Source organism: Panthera uncia, chromosome A2 (assembly GCF_023721935.1).
Source record: "Panthera uncia isolate 11264 chromosome A2, Puncia_PCG_1.0, whole genome shotgun sequence".
NCBI classification, from domain to species: domain Eukaryota; kingdom Metazoa; phylum Chordata; class Mammalia; order Carnivora; family Felidae; genus Panthera; species Panthera uncia.
Window position 1 is genome coordinate 150429976 of NC_064816.1, and position 25262 is coordinate 150455237.

The window sequence follows — 25262 nt, forward strand, 5'->3', positions numbered from 1 at the left end:
TAGAATATATAAGGGTTACAAAGCAAAAAAAAAATACGATCTAGAATATAGGAAGGCCTACAAAGCAACAAGGAGACAACAGGTTAGAAAAATGGGCAAAGACACAGAGCCTGTGAAATATAAATAATCCATTCATATGTGAAAAAGTGGTCAACTTCATTAATAAGGAAAACCACTTGCAATGTTGTGGATGGGGCTAGAGTGTATTATGCTAAGTGAAATAAGTCAGAGAAAGACAAATACCATATGATCTCACTCATATATAGGAAGGGGGAAAAGAAAAAAAAGGGAAACAAGCCGTAAGAAACGCTTAATGATAGAGAACAAATGGTTGCTGGAGGGAGGTGGGTGCAGGATGGGCTGGATGGGTGATGGGGATTCAAGAGGGCACTTGTGATGAACATTGGTTGTTGTATGTAAGTGATGAATCACTGAATTCTACTCTAGAACTGCTATTGCACTGTATGTTAACTAAAACTGAAACAAAATGTTTACACATATATTGTATATTAAATGCACTTATTGTATTCTCAATTGTTTACTTTCCACTTGACTCTCCATATGGCTTGTCAGGCCTGTAGTTTCTTGTTCTTTCCACCTTGTTTTGATTTCCTACCTTCCCAATATGTTAACTTAAACATTAAATGTACTTCCAATATTTGAAAAAATAAATAAAAATAATCACGGAAATGCAAACCAGAAGCTGCAATGAGATTTCATTTTAAGCCCTCCACACTCGCAAATGAAAACACATTTGACAGAACAGGGTGTGAGGGAGGATATTGTATACCAGTGGAAACTTACGTGCTGGTGGGGAGAGGGTAAATTGGCAACTCCTTTTCAGAAAACATTTTGGCATTAATTTGTGTTGAAATTTCATGTAGTTATTTCATCTTTAAAAAAAATTTTTTTAACATTTATTTTTGAGAGACAGAGTGAGACAGAGCATGAGTGAGGCAGACAGAGAGGGGGGACACAGAATCGGAAGCAGGCTCCAGGCTCTGAGCGGTCAGCACAGAGCCCGACATGGGGCTCGAACTTACAGACCGTGAGATCATGACCTGAGCCGAAGATGGACACCCAACTGACTGAGCCGAGGCGCCCCTGTAGTTATTCCATCTTTAAGGTACACCTATAGGAAGCTCTTGCCCCTGTGGCCCAAGAAACCTGTCCAAAGGTGTTCTTAGCAATAATGTACATAATAGCACAATCAGCAAGCCAGAGAATGGGTAAATAAATGCACACAGGATGGAATGCAGCTGTGTAAATGAGTTAACAGCTATTCCAGTAACAAAAATAACTTTTAGAAACAATGTTGAGTCAGTGGCAGTTAAAAAATTAATCTAAAACTTGAGCTAAAAAAATAAGCTAGCTTTAGAAAACTTATTTTTTCAATATATATTTACCGAAGTTTTGCTGTGTGTCAAGGTCTGCGCCTAGGGCCTGACGGTTCAGTGAGGAAAGCACTGATATGGGGGAATTGTTAATAGTTACTTGGAGTGACAGGCACGTGCCAGGATTGTCCTAGACAACCTGGGAAATACCATTCTTCTTGTAGGAGTTTTATATAGCAATGAGAAAAGTCCAAAAAATAACTCTAGGACTTCAATCTAGGTTGTCGGGACCACAAGCTAGCTGGGAAAAGGCTTTCTTTCACTTCTCCCACCCGAAAGTGCTTCGCATAAGCTCAGTTGCCACGGAACTGTTGACTCTAACACCAGCGGGAGCTATAACGTCCTGTGGGCTCCGAGTCTGCGTGTGTCGGCCCGCTGTTTTCTCAGACAACTCTTGTAAATAGCTGGCTTCCCAAATCCAGATTTTCTGGCACTAAGACTGTTTCTTTTCCTACTGACAAAGTTGTTTTCACACTGTTATTACAAGAATTGTGAGAACAGCAGGGAGGGTGAGACACCTCCATTGGCATACGAAAGTACACTGCTAACCGAACTGTGCTCCGTGTAATCATAGGAGGATGAAGAGGAGCCATGCTTTTATTTCTGGTGTTGATAGGAGTTTTCTCTTACTCCAGTAAAGCCTGTTCTTTAACTCAGACCATATGATATGGCAGAAATTATTGTGAGTCCTGATGCATGCAAGAGGACATGCAGAAGAGATTCTCAGTGTGCGATATGAGGAGTTTATATTTTGCGATAGTTGCACTGGAAAACCATTGAAGTGTTTCAAGTAGTGGAGTGCATTTACATTTTAAAGTCATTCTTGTGGCTCTATGGAGAATCTGTTACAGAGGAAAAGATGAGAAGTGGAGAATGAGTTAGAGAGAGAGACCGTGAGTGGGGAAAGGCCAGAGAGAGAGGGAGGAAGACACAGAATCCGAAGTAGGCTCCAGGCTCTGAGCTGTCAACACAGAACCCGACATGGGCTCGAATTCACAGCCGTGAGATCAGGACCTGATCTGAAGTCGGGAGCTCAACGGATTGAGCCACTCAGGCGCCCCCAGGATACGTTTTGTGATTACAATGGAGACATCATTGATAGATTGATGTGGGAGAGAATCAAGTTAATCCTTAGGCGGTGCCTGATTTGAGCAATTGGGTGGATGATGTTGCCATTTGCTGAAATAGGGAGGATTGAGGGTAAGAGATAGTTTTGTTTTGTTTTTTTAATGAGAGTAAATTGAGAGTTTTATTTTGGACATGTTAAATTTGAGATGTCTGTGATAGTGTCAAGTAAAGTTATATAGGTGGATATGGGAGTATATAGCTCAGAAGAGTGTATGGCATGAAGATGTACATTTTGGACTTAACAATTTAGGATTTTTTTAAAAGCTTATGTCTATTTATAGTGAGAGAGGGAAAGAGAGAGAGTGGGAGAGCACAAGTGGGTTAAGAGCAGAGAAAGAGGGAGACAGTGCAAATCCCAAGTAGGCCCCATGCTGTCAGTATGGGACCTCATCAAGATAAAAAGCTTCTGCACAGCAAAGGAAACAATCAGCAAAACTAAAAGGCAACCAACGGAATGGGAGAAGATATTTGCAAATGACATATCAGATAAGGGGTTAGTATCCAAAACCTATAAAGAACTTATCAAGCTCAACACCCAAAAAACAAATAATCCAGTGGAGAAATGGGCAAAAGACATGAATAGACACTTCTCCAAAGAAGAGATCCAGATGGCCAACAGACACATGAAAAAATGTTCAATGTCACTCATCATCAGGGAAATAAAAATCAAAACCACAATGAGATACCACCTCACACCTGTCAGAATGGCTAACATTAACAATGCAGGTAATAATAGATGTTGGCAAGGTTGCAGAAACAGAGGATCTCTTTTGCACTGCTGGTTATAATGCAAAATGATGCAGCCACTCTGGAAAACAGTATGGAGGTTCCTCAAAGAATTAAAAATAGAACTGCCCTACGACCCAGCAATTGCACTACTAGGTATTTATCCAAGGGATACAGGTGTGCTGTTTTGAAGGGGCACATGTACCCCCATGTTTATAGCAGCTCTATCAACAATAGCCAAAGTATGGAAAGAGCCCAAATGTCATTGACAGATGAATGGATAAGGAAGATGTGGTTTATGTATACAATGAAGTATTACTCAGCAATCAAAAAGAATGAAATCTTGCCCTTTGCAACTACGTGGATGGAACTAGAGGGTATTATACTAAGTGAAATTAGTCAGAGAAAGACAAATATCATATGATTTCAGTCATGTGGAATTTAAGATACAAAACAGATGAACATAAGGGAAGGGAAGCAAAAATAATATAAAAACAGGGAGGGGGACAAACCATAAAAGAGACTCTTAAATACAGAGAACAAACTGTGGGTTGCTGGAGGGATTGTGGTTGGGGGGATGGGCTAAATGGGGCATTAAGGAAGGGCATTAAGGGGCATTAAGGAAGACACTTGTTGGCATGAGCACTGGGTGTTATAGATAGGTGATGAATCACTGGAATCTACTGAAATCATTGCACTATATGCTAACTAACTTGGATGTAAAATAAATAAATAAATAAACAAATAAACAAATAAAATATCAGAGTGCCACACATGTTGAAAGGGGAAACATCATTTTGTGACTCCTTTGTGTTCTGAGTATAATATGTATATATATAATATACGTATATATGTATGTATACAGATAGGTAGATATTTATAAAGCCATATAGAAAGTACTAATGCTGGCCATGGTCAAAATTTGTAAGGCATTGCTTTACATAAATAAGGCTTCTTGGGTCAAAGAGGTTGTCTGTGATTTCTGTCACCCTGAACTATTGTTGATGTATTGATACAGTAATCATGCACCCTGAGTGAATAGGTTATATGCTATAATTCATTATTGTTATTCAAATACTCGGGTAGTTAAGAATTTCTGATGATCTGGCTCACTATGGAAGAACTTGGAGCCTCCTCATGTAAGGCATACTCCAACAGGCACACCTTTTAATTCTAATCCAGGACCAGTGGCCCTGAACTTTCTCTACTTCATGCACTTAACTCTCCCTCCAGCGTGACTTTGATAGTGCCTTCTGGTGGAATTCTGATCTCTGTGTGTGTCCCTGGGTCCTCCTCCCCAGGAATAAGACTTCTCACTCTTCGGAGTGATTCTGTGTGACTCTTCTGGTGATGACCCTTTCTGTCCTGGGTGGCTTGGAACCCTTCTCCTTTTGAAATCCAGTCCAAATCCTCACCTTCTTTGCGAGTCAGATCTCTTCCTTCTCTGTGTGACACTGGATACTACTCCCATTTGCATTTTGGCAAAGAGCTGCTGAGTTTAGGTCATAGATGGAATGTGACAGTCCATGTCATCTGTGAAGAGGACAGACTAACCTGAAAGATCCAGAGAGGGTTCACTAAACTTTGCTCTACAACAGACTAAATTGGGCAGAGACAAGAGACAGGTACAGTGGAGCGACAAGGAAAGGTGGCAGATTCACAGGGAGAAATTTCAAGTCAGCACAGAGATTGTATGTCAACAGAACAAGGTCCGGTCTGCCTAGTAGCTGACATGTCAGGGCTCCACAAGTGGGTGTTTCTGGTTCTGTCTGCCACTCAGTTCATTCTGGGGATGCTGGGGAATGGTTTCATAGTGTTGGTCAATGGCAGCAGTTGGTTTAAGAATAAGACAATCTCTTTGTCTGACTTCATCATCGCTAACCTGGCTCTCTCCAGGATCGTTCTGCTGTGGATTCTTTTGGTTGATGGTGTTTTAATTGTGTTCTCTTCCAAAGTGCATGATGAAGGGATAATAATGCAAATTATTGATATTTTCTGGACATTTACAAACCACCTGAGCATTTGGCTTGCCACCTGTCTCAGTGTCCTCTACTGCCTGAAAATTGCCAGTTTCTCTCACCCTACATTCCTCTGGCTCAAGTGGAGAGTTTCCAGGATGGTCGTACAGATGATCTTGGGTGCGCTGGTCTTATCGTGCGCCAGTGCCCTGTCCCTGATCCATGAATTTAAGATGTATTCTATTCTCGGTGGGATCGATGGCACAGGGAATGTGACTGAGTACTTTAGAAAGAAAAGAAATGAATATAAATTGATCCATGTTCTTGGGACTCTGTGGAACCTGCCTCCTCTGATTGTGTCTCTGGCCTCCTACTTTCTGCTCATCCTCTCTCTGGGGAGGCACACACAGCGGATGGAGCAAAGCGGCACCAGCTCCAGAGATCCAAGCACTGAGGCCCACAAGAGGGCCATCAAAATCATCCTCTCCTTCCTCCTTCTCTTCCTGCTTTACTTTCTTGCCTTTTTAATTACATCATCCAGTTATTTCATACCAGGAACTGAGATGGTGAAGATAATTGGAGAACTCATTACCATGTTTTATCCTGCTAGCCACTCATTCATTCTCATTCTGGGAAACAGCAAGCTGAAGCATATGTTTGTGGGGATGCTGCGGTGTGAGTCTGGTCATCTGAAGCCTGGATCCAAAGGACCTGTTTCCCTGTAGAGTGACAGAGGGCACAGGTGGGAGCCCGGGTGCCCTTTGGCCTGGCTCAAGACTACAGGGCTCTTCCTGACCCTCCTGTGGTTCCGGTGCCATGATGTCAGTAGCAGAGGGACACTACTGCATTGCCTTGTCCCATGGGGGACACATCTCATGGCTTCTCTTTGTATGGTTGTTTTGGAAGAGAGTGAAACAGTCTTTGGCAAATGTCAGTATAGTAACACTCTCACGGTGTAGGCATGTATTTTAATTGCTGTCAACAAAATGAACTGATTACTAGCTTTAGCGTAAAATTTATCGGGACAGTGATGAGCTGATGTAAATAACAGTGTAATGAACTTGAGGGAGGGAGCAAAAGCACTGCAGTTCCACAGACTTGGCTTTGCATTCTGGTTCTGTCCATTTCCAAGACCTTTGGCCTTAGGGGAGTTACTTAACCTTTCTGTGTGATCCCCTCTTACCTCATTTTAAAATGCAGACTCACCTACAGGCTACTGGAGATTCGTGAGGCAATGCGTGCCAACATTTTAGCACAGCGTATCATGTGAAGCCCTCAGTGGGTGAGGCCGGTTTGGTAACCGACAGTGAATTGTGCAGCAAGAGCACTTCCTGGAGAGATAGTTCCCACAGACCCATTGCGTGAGGACAAAAGCAGTGGAGCGAGAATCAAGACCCTTGGATATTAGGCTCCAAACCAGTCTGGTGGTGGTCGTTTTACTTCAATAGTCCTGGTATTCCTTTATCATTTTGCTATCATTTCCCTTTACCAACTGCGGAGTAATTTTTTATTTTTCAGATTGGGCAAAACTCAAAGCAGTTTGTTTTTTTTTCTGCACTAACCAAGGTGCATGTTAGCTTTTAAAACTTGAGTTTTATAAACAATAACGGAAGCAGGGGCGCCTGGGTGGCTCATTTGGCTGAGCGTCTGGTCTTCAGCTCAGGTCACGATCTCACGACTCGTGTGGTCTAGCCCCGCGTCGGGCTCTGTGCTGACAGCTCAGAGCCTGGAGCCTGCTTCGGATTCTGTGTCTCCCTCTCTTTCTCCCCCTCTCCTGCTCGCTTGCTCTCTCAAAAATAAATAAACATTAAGAAAAATAGAAGCAGTTTTTATAAATTTAATAAATTTTATTTTAATACAATTACACAGGAATTGAGTCAAGAAGTCAATGAGACTATTCTTAAGATCATGAAAAATTCTCAAACTTGTGAATATAGACAGGACCCAGGGCAAATCTGAATCCACATTTCTGTCACTGATGGAGCTCTCAGGTGTAGAGTGTTGTGGTTATGAAGGCAGGAGTGAGTGAGTTAACAGATGAAGAGTGCTTAGAATCTCAGATGGAGGAAACAATAGCTGTTGCTGTCATTGTTATTTTGTGGAATAAGTCATATTTGGATGTAGCATTAAGGATCACCATACCACTTGGCATTTGGTCATGTGTAAGCAGAATTTAATCTTGGGATTGTTCTGGGATTTATGTATTCATTTCTAAAGTTACAGGAATAAATATTGTTTGGTCTGCACTGTTCGTTTTCAAATTGATTCTTGCCTCTTGAAGCTGCTAGGAAAATGCCTAATTCTGACATAACTTAAAATTCTCTTTCAGAAAGTTGTGTGTTGATGGGGCACCTGGGTGGCTCAGTCACTTAAGCATCTGACTCTTGATTTTGGATCACGTGATGATCTCACAGTTAGTGAGATCTAGCCCCGCCTCAGGCTCTGCACTGACAGCAAGGAGCCTACTTGGAATTCTCTCTCTGCCCCTCCCCCACTCATGCTCGCTGTCTCTCAAAATAAATAAAATTTAAAAAAGAAAAATGTTGAAACTCAAAAAATTATTTAATACTCATTCAATAATTCACTCAAATATAAGGATTTGAAATGGGTACTCTTGTAATTAATAAAAATCTGTGCTGCTTTCCAGCACAGGAAAGTTTCCCTATGGAAATCCATGCTGTCTTTTTTTTTATTTTTTTAAGTGTTTATTTAGTTTTGAGAGAGAGAGAGAAAGTGTGAGCAGGGGAGGGGCAAAGAGAGAGGGGGGCAGAGTATCTGAAGTAGGCTCTGTGCTGACAGCAGACAGCCCGATGTGGGGCTCAAACTCATGAACCGCAAGATCATGACCTGCACCAAAGTCGGACGCTTTACCGACTGAGCCACCCAGGTGCCCCGGAAATCCATGCTGTCCTGATTGGCACCTGTTTTGTTAACGCTGATCCCCCCTTTTGAATTCATCTTCACCCACTCTTGAACACCTGTTCCTACTTTCTGTCACTTTGACGACTTCTCTGTCTAGCTCTGACCTTCTGGTTCTTTAGTTCTTAACCTGAGTTCCTGACTCTGCCTTCTAGCTTAGGTGTGAGGGGTTTTCTCTCTTTTAATTGAATATGACATTTTCCTGGAGGTTTTGGCTTGGCTGCTTTTTGGTTCTTAGTGCCTTTGGCTGACTTCTGAAGAATGCCTCCCTTCTGTTCCTGCTGGGGCTCTGTTAAATCTTACCCTAACCTAACAGATTCAGATATGGTGCTGGCGTTATACCATGTGAACATGCTGACGTTACCACCATTAGTCGTGTCATTGGGCCCGCAGTGTGGGTGGAAACAGAGACTTCTGAGTGGGAGTGTGCTGTGGTAGTCTAACTGGTTGAGTGCAGAGTGACCTTCCCTGAGACGAAATGAAATCATATTCGTATGCGTGGCATCCGCAACTGCTCTCGTGTTTCTTTCAGAGAAATGTGTACGTGGCTCCTGCAAAATGTTGGACTTGGTTAATACGACATCAGTCATATGGGGACCGTCATTCATCAAAATTGGTGTTGGGAGTGGGCACGTGAGTCTGGGTAGTGGGTGAGTTGCTGATGAAAGGAGTCTCCTCTGTTGCTAGAGGCACAATGCTGGTAAGTTTGGCTGTTTTGGAGAGGATACGGTCTTCTAGATCTCTGAGGGGGGATGCCTAACCTGCCCACTCTTCAGTGAGGCCCAGTACATGGGGAAGAATTACCTAATACCTCAGGCCCTGTTTTGAGCAAACCCGAGAGGGCATCTTGTTTGTTTTGTTTTACTTTCAATGAATTAGCTTTAGTTTCTAAAATCCCTTAAAACCCTTAAATCTAGTTGTTTCATGAACAAAGGACCAGAGCGTGGCTTTCCCCCACTGTGACCAGGTTCCTGGGGTCAAAGTATGGGGATGAGATTTGTCCCTGCGTTTGGAGGCAGTTCCTTGCCAGAACTTGTTTTGTTCTGAAGGCTGCCTCTTCTCCACACACATCCGTTCTTTAGTGCATCGCTGGTCTATTGCAGTTGGTGTATTAACGCATGAATCAGGAACAACTTATGACAGTAGCCTCATAAGAGTTTCCAATTTTCCATCAGAGGCCCCTGCTTCTCATTTTTAGTATTCTCTGAAACCTTGGGCCAAGTTCACAAATCCTGATCCTTAATGAGATTGAGCTATAGTTTGGGTCTAGAGGGATCATAAAGAAAAATAAACAAACCAACAACAACAAGACAAAACAAAAACAACAAAACGACCCCCAAGTACATTCCAACATTTCTCAAAGAGTTTCAGTGTCTACCAATGTTCTTTGCCTCAAATGGCATCCCTGATCTTTCCCAACAATTGATGAACAGAGCTGTCTAGATCTTAAAGTTGTGTATGTGATTTTCTTGTCTTGGGATAGGTGGAAGGGAAAGTCTGATCTTCTGTTGATATTCTGCAGGAAGCTCTGTTTTAAGAAAGCAAAGATGACCTCAAAAACTTCCAACAACTGCTGATGACAATTGTATGTTATTTTCTGGTATTCCTACATTTTTCTGGACTAGAAAAATGTATAGTGTAGGTGCTAAAAGTGTTATTTCTGGAGTCAAACACATTGGTTTCAAATCCTGACCTCATGGTTAAGCGTCCGACTTCGGCTCAGGTCATGATCTCACGGTTTGTGAGTTCGAGCCCGGCATCGGGCTCTGTGCTGACAGCTCAGAGCCTGGAGACTGCTTCGGATTCTGTGTCTCCCTCTCTCTCTGCCCTTCCTCTGCTCCTGCTCTGTCTCTCTCTCCCCGCAAAATAAATAAACATTAAAAAAAAAATCCTGACCTCATCACTTACTAGATACATGATCTTTGAAAAATTGCTAAACCTCCTTGGACTTCAGTTTCCTTCACTATAAAATAGGTAATTTTATAAAATGCCTCATAGGATTGGTGTGAGGATTAAATAAGACGATGTATGTAAGTTATTTTACCGACTAGAGCATATTAAATACACAGCAAATATCAGCCACTAGTATTTTAGCTTATCAAGGGTCGAGCCTTAGGCATGTGCCTCATGGAATTCTAGTCTTAGGATAGTGAATCCACAGAGTTTGTAGTTGCTGGTGGTATAAGAGGACATGATATAAGTGAAAGCCTGCTCCTTCCAGTCCCCAGGGGATGGATGGTGGGAAGGAGAAGAGGGAGGCAGAAAGGGGATTGCACGGAGGGCAGGTGAGAGTCCTGATTTCCCCCCTCTGAGGACTGCTTCAAAGCTCCCCGGTTGCAGTCGGTGGGAGCGGAACATAGGCGCTGACTCAGCCTTGAATGCAGGCAGAGCAAGCAGTAACCAAGGGACACAGACCTCTCCCTGGAAGACAAGGACACTGAGGGAGAGGACATGATGTTTCTACCATGAGATAGCATTGATCTCCCCCCTCTCCGCAGACACGTGGACCCTAATTAAGGGAGAGAAGCATGGCATCAGGACTATGTCTCAGATTTTCATTTTTTACATTATTTCTTATTTAAAAAATTTAAAAAATTTTAATTTATTTTTTATTTTTGAGAGAGAGAGACAGTGAGCTTGAGGGAGGGAGAGGGAGAATCTCAAGCAGGCTCCGTGCCCAGTGAGGAGCCCAGTGCAGGCTCAGTCCCACGACCCTGGGACCATGACCTGAGCCGAAATCAAGAGTTGGACACTTAACTGACTGGTGCACCCAGGCGCCTCATCAGCTTTTAATTTTTAAATCTAAAGAGACTGAAAATTTTTCTGAAGACATTCTTTTCACTATCTCATTGGACTAAACACTTCCACCCCAACCAGCAGGTGGGAGCTCAGAAAAAAAAAAAAAAAAAAACTGTATTACTTTTAGACACAATTAAGAACTTTACTTTTTCTCTGCATGTATGTGTTTGTCAAGTGAATAAATTTTGTTGATCTCACTATAGTGAAATTGTCGTTGCGACTTGGTGGGGCTGGCCCGATGACAGAGCAGTATTTCCAGGTTAACTGAAAATAGTGTTTTCAGAAGCTCATGGGTGAGTTTCTCTGCATGTTCTGTCTAGGGTTGGCACCACCTGTTGCTGAATAGGGTGCTCACGGCCAGGGAGGGACGATTTCTGAACTCTTCTTGGTGGCTCGGCTTTGTACCCTAACTGCCCATCTAGCACCCCTCTTTGAGAAAGGGATGGGTTCCAGCTAGCTGCCGGATGCTGCTGTACTACTGTAGAAATAAATCTCTCACACCGTTTTGATTCTGGCTCATCTTGATTCCAGTTCATTCATTTGTACCACGTACATTTAGTTAACAGCCACTTTGCACCAAGCACTATACTAGACCAGTTGTTCTTCTCAAAAATGTCACATGTAGAGGGCACGAAAGACACTGAAACAAGTACTTCATCTCTGCATCACTGAAACAAATGCTTCAGATGTGATGAAGGGTTCTGGCACAGGTGATCTTTGTCTGTGGTCTCCTCTCGTGACAGCCACGAAAACGCGCTGCTCTGTTCCGCTGCCGAGGTCCACCGCTGCACGGCCGTGCTTCCTGCAGGTGGCTCTGAGCCAGCGGTGGAGCACTGTGGAGTGCTGAGACAGGTTTTCCTCTGAGACTGAGACTCAGGTGCCCCTGCTGAACACACCATTACACCCCGTGGTTTTCCATAGCACCAGATACCCTCATCTCTGTCTTTTTGTCTGTCTCTCACACGGTTCTGTGTGTTTTTTGAAGGCAGGGTGCACTGTGCGTGATTCTCCTGTTTCCCCAGCAGCTAACCTAGTGCCTGGCTAATGACAGCAGTTTGTTAAAGGAATGAACAAATGAGGACAACAAGAGGAAGGAGCTCAGTCTCAGAAAGACCTTACAACTTAGCCACTGATTTTTCTATGATGTTTGGCAGTCACTTACTCATCTTCTTTTTCCTCACCTGTAAAAAAAAAAAAAGGGAGAAGCATATCTTCCTTCTAGAACTGTTTTAAGAATTGACTGAAGCTTAAGATGCCTGCTGCACTTCTGGGAACAGAGTAAGCATTAAAAACAGCCTAATAAATGGAAGTTTCCCTCTCTCTTCCTCCTACGCACCCATTAATAGGGGTGGGACTGCCCTAAAAAGACTTCATATCAGGGCGCCTGGGTGGCTTAGTCAGTTAAGTGTCTGACTTTGGCTCAGGTTATGATCTCACAATTTGTGGGTTCAAGGCCCGCGTCGGGTTCTGTGCTGACGGCTCAGAGCCTGGAGCCCGCTTCGGATTCTGTGTCTCCCTCTCTCTCTGCCCCTCCCCTGCTCATGCTCTGTCTCTCAAAAATAAATAAACGTTAAAAAAATTAAAACACAAAAAGCTTTCATGTCCCAAAGGCTCCAATTTCTCTTGTAGTAATTTCATAGACATAGCTGCCAGGGTTGAGTCAAAGGACACACACATCAGGAGAGTCACCACACTCAAGGAAGCCCAAAGCAGGGAGCATCCATAAGATATTTATATTTAACTGATGGTAAAATTCTTATGCAGGGGGAGAAAGGGTTTTGTTAGTGCTTTTCCCATACTGACCTTTTCAGAAATAACTTCTGAAAGAACCAGTGTGCTCACTGGTGACACTAGCCAGCGTGATCACATCCTGCTGATAGCTCCCCCTGCTACTGAGAACCCAACAACCTTGTATGTCTCATTCTGAATGTGGTCTCTTGCTGCCCTGTAATGGGTCCTCCCACCCCCTTTGGAACATTTAATTCTTATATCTTACTCCATATTATCTATTCTGTTTAAATGTGATGTAACTAAATTACTTTAATGCAGTAGTCTATTTTGTAAATAATTAAGTGGAAATATGTGCTATAATATAATCTGCCCTTTAATCATTGCCTGGCTTGTTCACTCTGTTTGCCTGGTTCACCGATCTGGGCATGCTTCTGTCATTCGTGGCTCCTTAGTTTTGTACAAACGCTTTTGTAAGCAGCTGGGCTCAGGGAATTTCTCCAGGCCTGCTTCCCTGTCATCTATCTTGAAGGGCCTCATGAATTCACTCCCTTCTCTGGATCTGGTAGTCTTCATATGTTAGCTGCTTCTGTTTGTCTATTCCTATTTGTACTTCTGTTCCCATAAGTACCGGGAGTTTGTATGCTCTATTTTGATGCCAGTTTTGTAACCTATATGTGGCTGCATTGAGGCTTGCACCTTGGGTTTCCCCAACTGCTGGAGTAGATAAGAGACGCCATACTCCCGCACTCACTCATAATCGTCGATAATATAATTTGCCAAGCATATGGTGCCCTTTAGTGTCTGAGGAGTTGCAGAGGAATCAGGCAGTGAGATGCCTATCAGGGCCACAAAACTATAGCTAAAGCATTACTGTGTATTTGTTACTGGAGTACTTGGGCAGTTAAATGTCTAGGAAAGAGCCCACTGTGATGTAAGCATAAGCCCACATCTATAAAGGAAACACGTGAAATGGCTGACATTTTTTCCAAGCAGAAGTGATTGGAGACATTGTTCCAAGCAGAAGTGATATCGCAGCAAGTGATTATGGCACAAATCTATATATGTGACTGGTGAGGGAATACAAAGTAAAGGAATCGTCACCAAAGGATGGAATTAATTGAAAACAGGCTCTCTTGAGGAAGCATGAAGTCCTCGAACTTGATCTGTTCATAACTGTAAATCACTGTAGGTGCTTGGGGACGAAAGAGTAATGCTGGCATGGCCAGAATGACAGATGGAGAAGATAGGGCTGCAACATCAACAGATGACAGGGGATAGAGAAGCTGGATTTTGATAATCCATGGATGTGTGGATGAGGGTGGGTGGGCAGGAATAAAGCCTGGGAATTCGCACCATATTCTGGGGGTGCTACGAAGAAAAGCTTCATTCGCTGTGACACAGTGACACAAGCATCGCTGGACTGGGATCCTGTCACTCGGACTGGAAGTCCTTGGAACCATCCATAACTCCTCCCTCCAGCTGGCCTCCTCCTGGAGGAGTGGACTCCCGGGTTCACTGAGGCTGTTTGAATGAGCCATTTCTAAGGAAAACAGGATATGAATGAAGAAGTGGTAATGCAATCCTTGGAAGATTTGCATCTCAGCAAAAGCAGCTGGCTCTTAGACCATTGATGGCTCATTTGCCACACGGGGGACAATTGGAAAAGAAAACCCTTCCTGGCTGGTACTGATGCCTCCTTGTACCTCTCAGGATTTCTCCTGCCCCTGCACCGGCACCACCACCGCTGAGTTCTCAATGAGTAAAGATGCTTCAGATACTCTTCTTATCTGCTCTTACTGTCTCAGCAATTTTGAATTTTGTAGGACTCGTTGTAAATCTGTTTATCGTAGTGGTCAACTACAGGACTTGGGTCCAAAGCCACAGAATCTCCTCTTCTAATAGGATCCTGTTCAGCTTGGGCGTCACCAGATTTATTATGCTAGGACTGTTTCTCCTGAACATTATCTACCTCTTCACCTCTCCACATGTCGAAAGGTCAGTCCACCTATCCACTTTTTTCCTGTTGTGTTGGATGTTTTTGGAGTCTACCAGTCTCTGGCTTGTAACCTTGCTCAATGCCTTGTACTGCGTGAAGATTACTGACTTCCAACACTCAGTATTCCTCCTGCTGAAACGAAAGCTGTCCCCAAAGATCCCCAGGCTGCTGCTGGCCTGCGTGCTGATCTCTGCCTTCTCCACTCTCCTGTATGTTGTGCTCACACAGACATCACCCTTTCCTGAGTTTCTGACTGGGAGCAATGGTACAGTATGTGACATCAATAAGAGCATCTTGTCTTTGGTGACCTCCTTGGTCCTGAGCTCCTTTCTCCAGTTCATCATGAATGTGACTTCCGCTTCCTTGTTAATACATTCCTTGAGGAGACATATACAGAAGATGCAGAAAAACGCCACTGATTTTTGGAATCCCCAGACTGAAGCTCATATGGCTGCTATGAAGCTAATGATCTATTTCCTCATCCTCTACATTCCATATTCACTTGCTACCCTGCTACAGTATCTCCCTTCCGTATGGATGGATTTGGGAGCCACATCCATCTGTATGATTATTTCCACCTTTTATCCTCCAGGGCACTCTGTTCTCATTATTCTCACACATCCTAAACTGAAAACGAAAGCAAAGAAGATTCTTTGTTTCAACATATGGTGGAATTTCAGTAGTAAATAGTGGCGGGAGTCACCTCCTGGTTTGGGAGCAAGATTTTCTCCATTAGCGGTTTTCCCAATGGTCTGAGAAATTCATTTTTGTAATTATTGATCTGACTTCCTGGGCCTTTGAGTGCCTGTATGTCAGTTCATTCTGCAATTTAAAAAATTTAAAATATTAGGCAGTTTTTTGTTTTTTTTTTGTTTTTTCCTGAGGAGCTTGCTTGAGGCATTACTTATCATGGAGTTTGCATGAGTGTTGCATCCCTGGCTAAGTGGAAGTCACCACATTGTTCCATGGGCTACTCAAGTATAAGGGGACGTTCCCCCAAATTAAACAATACATTATAGTTCACATCATTAAATTTTTGAGGTTCAGTTAAAGAGCCCTGGGTAAGGGCTTAGCAATGAGTGAATCAGGAGTCACCAGACTGGCTTAAAATTAGCAAGAGGATGCAAAGAGCAAAGGAAGAAAGGAAAGGTTTAGAGAGGAAAAGGAAGAAAGAGAAAGATGAAACAGGTATATACTGTGGCAGGTGTTACAGAAAAAGCACCCTCCCCTTTTGGGTCACAGTAACTGAGCTATTATTACCAAGAAACTCTAGGAGTGAACTTCTAGGTTTGCTCTGGAAAGAAGGGAAGGGTCAGAGTGGAGGGAAGTGATTAAGTATTAAAGAAGCTGAATCCAGGAGAGTTCCAAGGATCTTAAAATCTAGGGAGCTAGCCTGAGGTCAAAAGCAAGTGCCAGATAGTGAAATCAATGCAATCTGAGTGCAACTTTACAAAAGACTGTACCCCGTCACATGATACGGAATTCAGGGGAAAGCCAAGAGGAGCCATTGGATTCGTGGTGGGAGCATCAGACTTTTGATGACTAGATATCATCTGCTTATGAATTTATGTACTGAGCTGTATGGACACTGCACAATTATCCAGGAGAACACTTTCTTTTGGAGGGGAGAGGGGTTGGAACAGGAGGACTGGCTACAGAGGAACAGGAATCTGAAGATGGAATATTGATCAGTTTTGGGATGGGAATTGAAGGGTAATAACTCATATTTATACATTTTTTGTACTTCTAAAATATTTATGTAATATTTACATGTGTCAAAATAAATAATCTTATTAAATAACATTCTCTTCATTAAAAAAGAAAAAATGAGAAATCTCCAAATTTTACAAATTACCTGTTATTTCCCATTCTGGACACCACAATCTTGACTGCATTATTCAGTAAGGATTACTCAAACTGATATTTTAGGCTTAAAAAAAAAAAAAAACACCAAGGTTTTCATCATGTTAGAATCTTAAGATTAGGAGATAAGAGGATTACTGAGGATGATTAAATCCATGACAGAAGAACTCTAAATGAGTAGCAGAAAGCCTTGTGGTCTCCCAGTATCTGTTCTCTTTCTTTTCTCTTCCGTAGTAACAGAATTTTTAGCTACCCAGAATTTTGGCAGCAAATTACATATTACAGCTTTCTCTTCTAAGTAGGTATTATGTGTGATCAAGTTCTTCCAATAGAGTATGTGGAGAAGTGATGTGTGTAATTTCTAGGTGGTGCCCCTAGAACAGGTATGCTCTCCTTTCCCCTTTTCCCTTTCTTTCTTCCTGTGGTCTCGAGTGCGGGATGTAATGATTGGCCATCTTGGATGAGTAGATGAAGTGACTTCCTGGGGATGGTGGACGAATCATCCATCCTCGTTGGCTTCACAGTTTCTGGTGCCACAGTTTCTGCCACACCAGCTCTGGACTGTTTACTCCAGGACCACTCATGGGAAATAAATATCTCCATTCTTTCAGCCACTGTAGTTTTGAGTCTCTATTGCCTTACTCAACAGACTTATGCTATACCATATTCCTTTGTTTGGGCACTTGCCCATAGTCCTCTCTGGGCAGACTTTTTAACAATGCTGTGGGTTTGGAGTTTGCTGGTTCCAATATGCTCTGCCACTAAATACTTATTAACCAGGAATTAAAAAAAAATTTAGAGTTTATTTCTTCAAGATGTGATAACTTACATGCTCTCTAATATGCAGTATCCTGCACTTCCCTGTATTCTCTGCCTGTTAAGGGAAGGGAGGGATGTTTAAGACTCTTCATTAAGAAGAGTCACTCTCAAGGTGCCTGGGTGGCTCAGTCAGTTAAGTGTCTGACTTCAACTCAGGTCACAATCTCACAGTTTGTGGGTTCAAGCGCATCGGGCTTGTGCTGACAGCTCAGAGCCTGGAGCCTGCTTCAGATTCTGTGTCTCCCTCTCTCTCTGCTCCTCCCCTGCTCATGCTCTGTCTCTCTTTCTGTCTCAAAAATAAATAAACATTAAAAAATTAAAAAAAAAAAAAAAAAAGAAGAGTCACTCTTGGAAATGAAGGGTGAGTGCCAGGGCAGTGTCTGTGTAACCTCATGAAACATACACTATGGTAGCTATAACTCGGGGCCATTGCCATTTAACTTTGAACTGCTAAAGCCCAATATTGTCTGAGCTGCATTTCTATATGCTATTTTATTGGTTCCTCACAACTTCTTAGATAATGTTGATATTACCTATTATACAGATGAAAAAGTTGAGGCACAAACAGGTGTTATAAATGGCTCATAAACTAAACTAGAAAGGGGTAGATTTAAGGCTCCAATTTGTCTTCTAATTTTAAAGTCTAGTTCTTTTTTAAGTATGTATACCACAAGGTGGATGGGAAGATTGGGACAGTGTAGCATCATGCCGATTTATAAAGCTTTACCTTTTAGGATAAGAAGAAAATATTCAAAAGGGTGTTAGTTGTATTAGTTGTATTTATGCTTTTTTTTTTTTTTTTGAGGAAACTCCGTACTGTTTTCCGTAGTAGCTACACCAATTTGCATTCCCACCAAAGGTAGAAGAGGTTTCCCCTTTCTCCACATCCTCACCAACACTTAATTGTTTCTTGTGTTGTTGATTTTAGCCATTCTGATAGGTGTCAGGTGATATTGTAGTTTTGATTTGCATTTCCCTGATGATGAGTGATGTTGAGCATCTTTTCATGTCTGTCGGCCATCTGGATATCTTTGGAGAAATGTCTGTTTATGTCTTCTGCCCATTTTTTCATTGGATTATTTGTTTGTTGGGTGTTGAGTTATATCTGTTCTTTATATATTTTGGATACTAACCCTTTATTGGATAAGTCATTTGCAAATATCTCCTCCCAGTCTGTAGGTTGCCTTTTAATTTTGTTGATTTTTTTCCTTCCCTGTGCAGAAACATTTTATTTCAGGTGAGATATATCTTTAAACTAAAAGTGTAGCGACATTAAAGAAGGAGCCATTTTAAAATTTATTTTGAATGTTGCAACTTGGGCAGGGATAGGCCACTAGAAAGGTGATGGGACAGTGGATATAGTTTATGCATGAACTAATGAAAATCTTATCCATTCTAAGGATTTTTACTTTTTCATTTCAAAACCACTTAAAAAATTTTGAGTATAGTTGACACACAATGTTGCATTAGTTTCAGGTGTACAACATAGTGATCGGACAAGTTTTTGTATTTGCTGTGCTTACCGCAAGCCTAACTACCACCTGTCACCATACAAGCTATTGCAATATCATTGTATTCCCTATGCTGTGCCTTTTGTTCTTGTCATTTGTTCATTCTGAAACTAGAAGCTTGTACCTTCCACTCCCCTTCACCCATTTTTCCTGTCCCCTCATCACCCCCTCAACCATCAGTTTGTTTTTATGGGTCATTTCAAGGACTTTAAAAGTTTCTTTACCTTGCCTAAATGTTACTTAAACATGTGTGACTTTGGGCTTTCCTAATCACTATTACTAGCATTTTGTCCATGAGCCATTTTCAGTTTCAGTTGTTTAAAGAACAAACAAATGAAAGAAGGGGTTTAGAGGAAGGAGACATTAGTCGTTGAAAGCATGAATTGAATGTAACTTTTAAGATAGCCCTAAATGCAAGAGCCTTCAGGTTAAACTGAAGCTTACTGAAGGCATTTAAAATAAATTTCTCAATGATTTTCTTGTTTTGTAAGTTAGAGCTGGAGCTGGAGTTGGAGCCTCTAGTCTAGCCTGCTGCTTCTCAAGGAGGGCCAGAGAGGTGAGAAGCAGCCAGGATCTGCTGGGAATTCTATTCACATTTTGTATGCTCTGCCTCCCATTTCTCTTGGGTGCAGGTGTAGAGGGGGAAGCAGTAGTTTGACAAAACTCCCAGGGATTTGAATAGCTGGCCCATGGCCAGTTTTATTCTCTGAGGAAAAAAGTGTGAAAGGGAACTCGGCATCTGTGTAAGAATTTGCCTGGCAAGGAAATTAATAACAAGGAAGTGATGTGAGTTAATGGAGGTGGGGGTGGAAGGGGGAGGGAGAGAGCATGGAGGGTAAGGATGACAGCAGGGGAGGGGCAAAGACTGCACACCATCCTCCCTTAGCTAAGTGGGGTGGGGGTGGGGTCAGTCTTCTGGGGAAGCACCAATTTTAACAGGTCACAACAGGCTTTTGTTCTCTGGATTATGGCTGGGGGCTATAAAGGGCCTGGGAAAAGGCAAGCCTGTAACCCTGTGTGGGGAGGAAGGAGCAAGAGGCTCCGGGTAAATGACTTGATGTGTGCATACACGTCTTGTGTGCAGATGAGGTGTCTCAACACAGGTACACGCTTGATTTGTTTGATAATACTTCTGACCTGTTTTAAATACAGGAAAATTATTTATCTCAGTTCTGCTGCTTTCACAGTTGGGACAATGACAATGGAATGATGATCTGAATCCAGACATCTCAAGAGAGGAAATAGTGGAAGATACTGATATTGATATTACTCTCTAACTCCTACTGACCTCTCTATGCTGCTGACTTCTGTCAAAGTCCTGGGCTAATCATAATCTGTCTCTCATCTTTATTTTTGCTTTCCAGAAGTTCTGGAATTATATAGAGCCCATCATCTTCCCTTAGAAGCAGCAACTGAATTCATCCTGTATTTGCACAGCGTGAATATTAGCAGACTTCAGGCACTCTCCTACTTTACTTATTTTATTTACCTTCAAGTTAATTAGCATATGGTGCAGTATTGGTTTTAGGAGTAGTCTCTATTGAAAGGAGTGATAGTGGAGACAAATCACCAAGGAAGGAAAGAAAAATAGCGTTAATTAGGTAATACTATTTTCTAGGCACAAAGCTAGGTAATTTCATATGCCCTTTTATCATCACAATAGCCACGTGAGGCAAATTGCAAAACATCAGAATTTTTATAAAGAGGAACCTGAAGCTCTAAGAAGTCAATTGACTGGTTAAGGCCATAGCTACTAACTGGTTGAGTCGGGCGGCAAACTCAAATCTTTTTGAAGCACCTTGCCTTTCTGTGAATGGCCACGAGTACTCCACTTATAAGTTCTGCCCCCAGGGAGTTAGTCCTGAAGTTTGTGTCCCAAGGAGGGCTGGTGCCCATGCGCTATGTGTGATCACTTGGCTGTGGCTGAGCAGATATTCAGAAGACTCCACCTGCCCTCTCTCTTGCCCCTTTTCTTAGCCTGATCTTACAAGTCATGGGAAGACCCAAGTCTTCTCTAGAAAAACACAGTTCTCAAACTGTTAAAAACATAAGTGTTTATGCAAATGGCTTCATGTCACTGTGTTTTATATAAGTTGTCAAAAATAAAGTTGTAATTTTTTATTTTATTTTACAGAAAAGTTCCAAAAGGAGTACAGAGAGTTCCCAGATTTCCCTCATTCAGTTTTCCTGTTTTTGATACCTTACATAAGCTGGGGCACTGGCTACCTGCTCATCCAAAGCCAAGTGCTCCCAGGTTCACATTAGCACCAGCCCTCAGGGGAGCACAAATCAGCATGGATACATCGATTGTTAACTAAACCACAGACCTCATTCAGATTTTTCCAGTTTTCACACTCATGTTCTTATTCTGTTCCAGGATCCAATCCGAGATATCATGTTGCATGTAGTTATCGGGTGCTCTTAGTCTCTAATGGTCTGTGATATTTCTCAATCATGCATTGTTTTCATGATCATGAAACATTTTGTAAAATGTCCCTCAATCTGAGTTTGTCTGATGTTAGACTGAGGTTGTGGGCCTTTGGGGAGGAGTCCAGCAGAGATGAGGCACCCTTCTCCTCATGTAACACCGGGGGATAGTGATATCATCTTGACTTCTCGCTGGTCGTGTTCACTTTGACTGCTTGGTTAAGGTGGTGTTTGTTGGGTTTCTCCACTGTCAGGTTTGGTTACTCTATTCCCTTTTCCAGTGTCTCTTGTTTAGAAGTCTCCCAAGTCCATCTCACTGTCAAGAGAAGGGGAATTAAGCTCCGCCTCCTGGAGGGTCCCCCAACTTCCGTCTGCTGTACTTACCTCTCTCTCCAAATTTTCATACTCATGGAGGCAGACAAAAATACCCCCTGTACTCTCATCTTCCAAGCCCCTCACCCCCGTGCTTTTACTCCATTCAGTTTCTTCACCCCAGCCTGCTACTGATTCTTATCATAATCTTCCTCGAAGATTGTGATCCTTGCTGCATGCAGGGCCTGGGACTGCACTGCTCCTCCTCCCTCCAAATCCCTACCTGAAAGCCAGTACCCAAGAAGCGGTACTGACCCACTGAGCAAGGTCATGAACCCCACTGCTTCATAAGGTGCTGGGGAAGGAAGCTGGAAAGACTATGAATATACACACTTTGATAATTTCTGTTCCTGTTACACATGACTCAGTCTGCTCAATTCAGAATTGCAGAATGTCTCATGCAGCTCATTAAGAGAAACTTTGCTCAGGTTCACAGCTGCTACAGAAGAGTTGCCTCAAAGTCGTCTAGGAGCAAAGTAGGTACAGTCCTGGGAAGCACTGTGAATAGGAATACAGCATGTTCGAGTCACTGAGATAAGTCAGATGGGGCATGGGGAAGAAGCTGTACTCAGCCTGGCAACATGGTGGAGGAAGGGCATTTTTTGGGTGAAGGTGTCAGATCTGAGTGTTCGGAAGTGCTGCCTGTTCTTTGTTTCTTTTCTACCTATACCTTTTAAACTGCTTATTTTTTTGACTAAAAATGCATGTATTTAAGGCTTACAATAGGATGAATTGATTTACACATACATAGTGAAGAGATGACTGAGGTCAAACTTGTTAACATGCAATCACCTCACACGGGTACCATTGTTGTGTGTGTGAGGAGAGCACCTGAAATGTCCTCTCTCAGCACATGCCCAGCAGTCAGTACAGTCTTACTGACCTGGTCAGTATGCTGTCCGTCAGATCTCTAGACTTACCCATCCTACGTAACACCTCCCTATCTCCTCCACCTCCTCACCCCTGATAGCTGCCATTCTGCTTCTTTCTACTCGACTTTTTATATTCCACGTATAGGTGAGGTCATGCATTCTGTTTCGTATGTGTGTCTGGCTTATTTCACTTAGCATAATTCCTTTTAGGTTCATCCATGTTGTTGCAAATGGCAGGATCTCCTTTGTTAAGGCTGAATAACACACACACACACACACTCACACATGCACATCTTTCTCAGCTTTCATTGGGGTTATGTCCAATAAATTCATCGTTTAAATCACTTGTTGAAAACATCATGGCTTAGCCTAGCCTACCTTAAATGTGATCAGAACACTTACATTAGCCTATAGTTGGGCCAAATTATCTAATATAAATCCTGTTTTATAACAATGTGTTGAATATCTCATGTAATACGTTGACTACTCTACTGAACTTGAAAAAACGAATGGTTGTCAGTTTATCAGCTTACCTCTGTGATTGTGTGACTGGCTGGGAGCTGTGGCTCATGCTGCTGGCTAGCATCATGAGACAGTGTCATACTGTATATCCCAGGAAAAGATCAAAATTCAAAATTTTAAGTACAGTTTCTACTGAATGTGTATCCCTTTTGTGCCATTATGAAGTCAAGAAATTGTAAGTTGAAACATTGTAAATTGGACACTGTCTCTCTATGTCTGTCTGTCTATCTACCTATCATTTATCTATCACAATTTCTTTATTCATCTGTTGATGGAAATTTAGGTTGTTTCTGTATCTTGACTAATATGATTAATGCCCCAATAAATATGGGAGCACAGATATCTTTTTGAGATCCTGAGGAGGGATCGCTGGATCATATGGTAGTTCTATTTTTATTTTTTTAAGAAATCTCCATACTGTCATCTATAATAGCTGCACCAATTTACATTCCCACCAAAGGTGTGTAAAATTTCTCTTTTCTCCACGTCTTTACTAACACTTTTTATCTTTTATTTTCTTTTGATAACAGCCATTGTAATCTAAAGTGATATTTCATTCTGATTTTGACTTGCATTTCCCTGATGATTAGTGATGTTGAGCACCTTTTCATGTACCTGTTAGCCATTTATATGTCTTTTTTGGAAAAAATGACCATCTTAGGTCCTTTGCCCATTTTTTAAATTGGGTTGTTTGCTTTTTTGCTATTGAATAGTATGAGTTCCTTACATATTTTGGATAGTAACCCCTTATCAGATGTATGGTTTTCAAGTATTTTCTCCCAATTTATAGACTGCCTTTCATTTTGTTGATTGTTTTCCTTGTTGAGCAGAAGCTTATCCATACTGTTATTCTATATAGGATAGACTGCTTTGTTGTGCCGAGTAGAAAGCCATAGTTTACATTCCCCCTCTGAGGGTCTCTTCTGGTGCTTGTATTCCCCTTGGTCTCTTATGGACTTTCTTTCCTTGGTTCAGGTACTGTGAGGATGGCTGAAGGCCCAGAGCAGTGGAATAGTAGGCATATGAATGGAAGGGACTTTGGTAGAAAGAGGTGTGGTAGTGTTATGGCCAACGTGGTCGGGTTGCATCAAAAGTAGAAACCAAGTGGTTGTTCTGGAAAACTAGAAAATGCTGAGGTTGTTACTCTCCAGATACAGTCCTTCATTTCAGCCCTTGGTTTGGGGGCTGATATGCTGAGCAATTCATTCTGTATGGAAATGAACTCGTAGTGTGATTCCCAGATTTCTCTCCACGCTGACCTCCTCTAGCACTGATTATGCAGCAATAAATATTTATCCTGTCTCCTGGTTGTTTTCATTCATTTTCTCACCCTATCCTTTTCTTTTATGCTCAAGGTACAAACATGTTAAAACAGTATTGATTATTTGCCTCTCCCACTAGAATGTCAGCTCTGTGACACTAGGGACTTTGTTTTTTGGCCATTATCTCCCCCGAGACTGGACTAGGGGCCTGGCACATGGTAGGCATTTGATAAATATTTGCTAAAGCATTCATAAATGTTGTACTTTCCCTGTTTATAACATGAGGTGCTTTGCATTTGCCACTGGTGAGATTCTCAGAATGTGTATTTTGGTTTGGCAGAGTTGGGTGGGTGGGAATAAGGTTCCAGGGTACCTATGGATTTTACTTGCTTCCTTTGGAAGGGTGGTCTGTAGCTGTGGCTCGTTCCTTGTCTCAGATTCCAGACCAGCTTCATGCACATGGAAATGGAAGTGAGACTCTTACCTTCCAGAACATTACTTGTGTTCACAGCTTTGCCTTCTTTGCCAGAGAATGGATTTCAAAAGGACAGTGACAGAATCTGAACTCTGAGAAGTGAAATGTTCCACTCTAATACTCCATCACTCATAGGGGATCTGAGGCTCAGCCAGGAGCCACACACATTCATCACTGAAGCAGGGAATCTTTTGGGACATCAGTGAGACTCCTGTCCCCAGCCATGCTGTCTGCTGCCCTAGCACTGCTGATGGTTGTGGCAGTGGCCGAATTTCTCATTGGACTGGTTGGGAATAGAGTCCTTGTGATCTGGGGTTTTGGAGAATGGGTCAGAACATGTAAAGGGATCCCTATACAAACTCACTGTCCTGGGTGTGGTGGCTGTCAGTGTCTTCTACTGCAGGAAGATCCTGACCTTTGTTAAAAGGTCTGTTCATGGCTGAAGCAGAGGGTCTGTGGCTGGGTTTTGTTTTCTTCTAAAGTCTTTC

At 42.3% G+C, this 25262-nt stretch overlaps 2 protein-coding genes across 2 annotated transcripts; both read left to right on the forward strand.

The window, feature by feature from the left end:
• Window positions 1-4941: 4941 nt before the first annotated feature.
• Window positions 4942-5953, forward strand: TAS2R3 (taste 2 receptor member 3). The gene has a single exon (XM_049643160.1). The coding sequence runs from the start codon at window positions 4942-4944 to the stop codon at window positions 5929-5931; it is 990 nt and encodes a 329-aa protein (XP_049499117.1). The 3' UTR covers window positions 5932-5953.
• An 8467-nt stretch (window positions 5954-14420) lies between these two features.
• Window positions 14421-15883, forward strand: TAS2R4 (taste 2 receptor member 4). The gene has a single exon (XM_049643161.1). It carries the CDS (start codon window positions 14421-14423, stop codon window positions 15339-15341), a length of 921 nt encoding a protein of 306 aa, XP_049499118.1. The 3' UTR covers window positions 15342-15883.
• Window positions 15884-25262: the final 9379 nt, after the last annotated feature.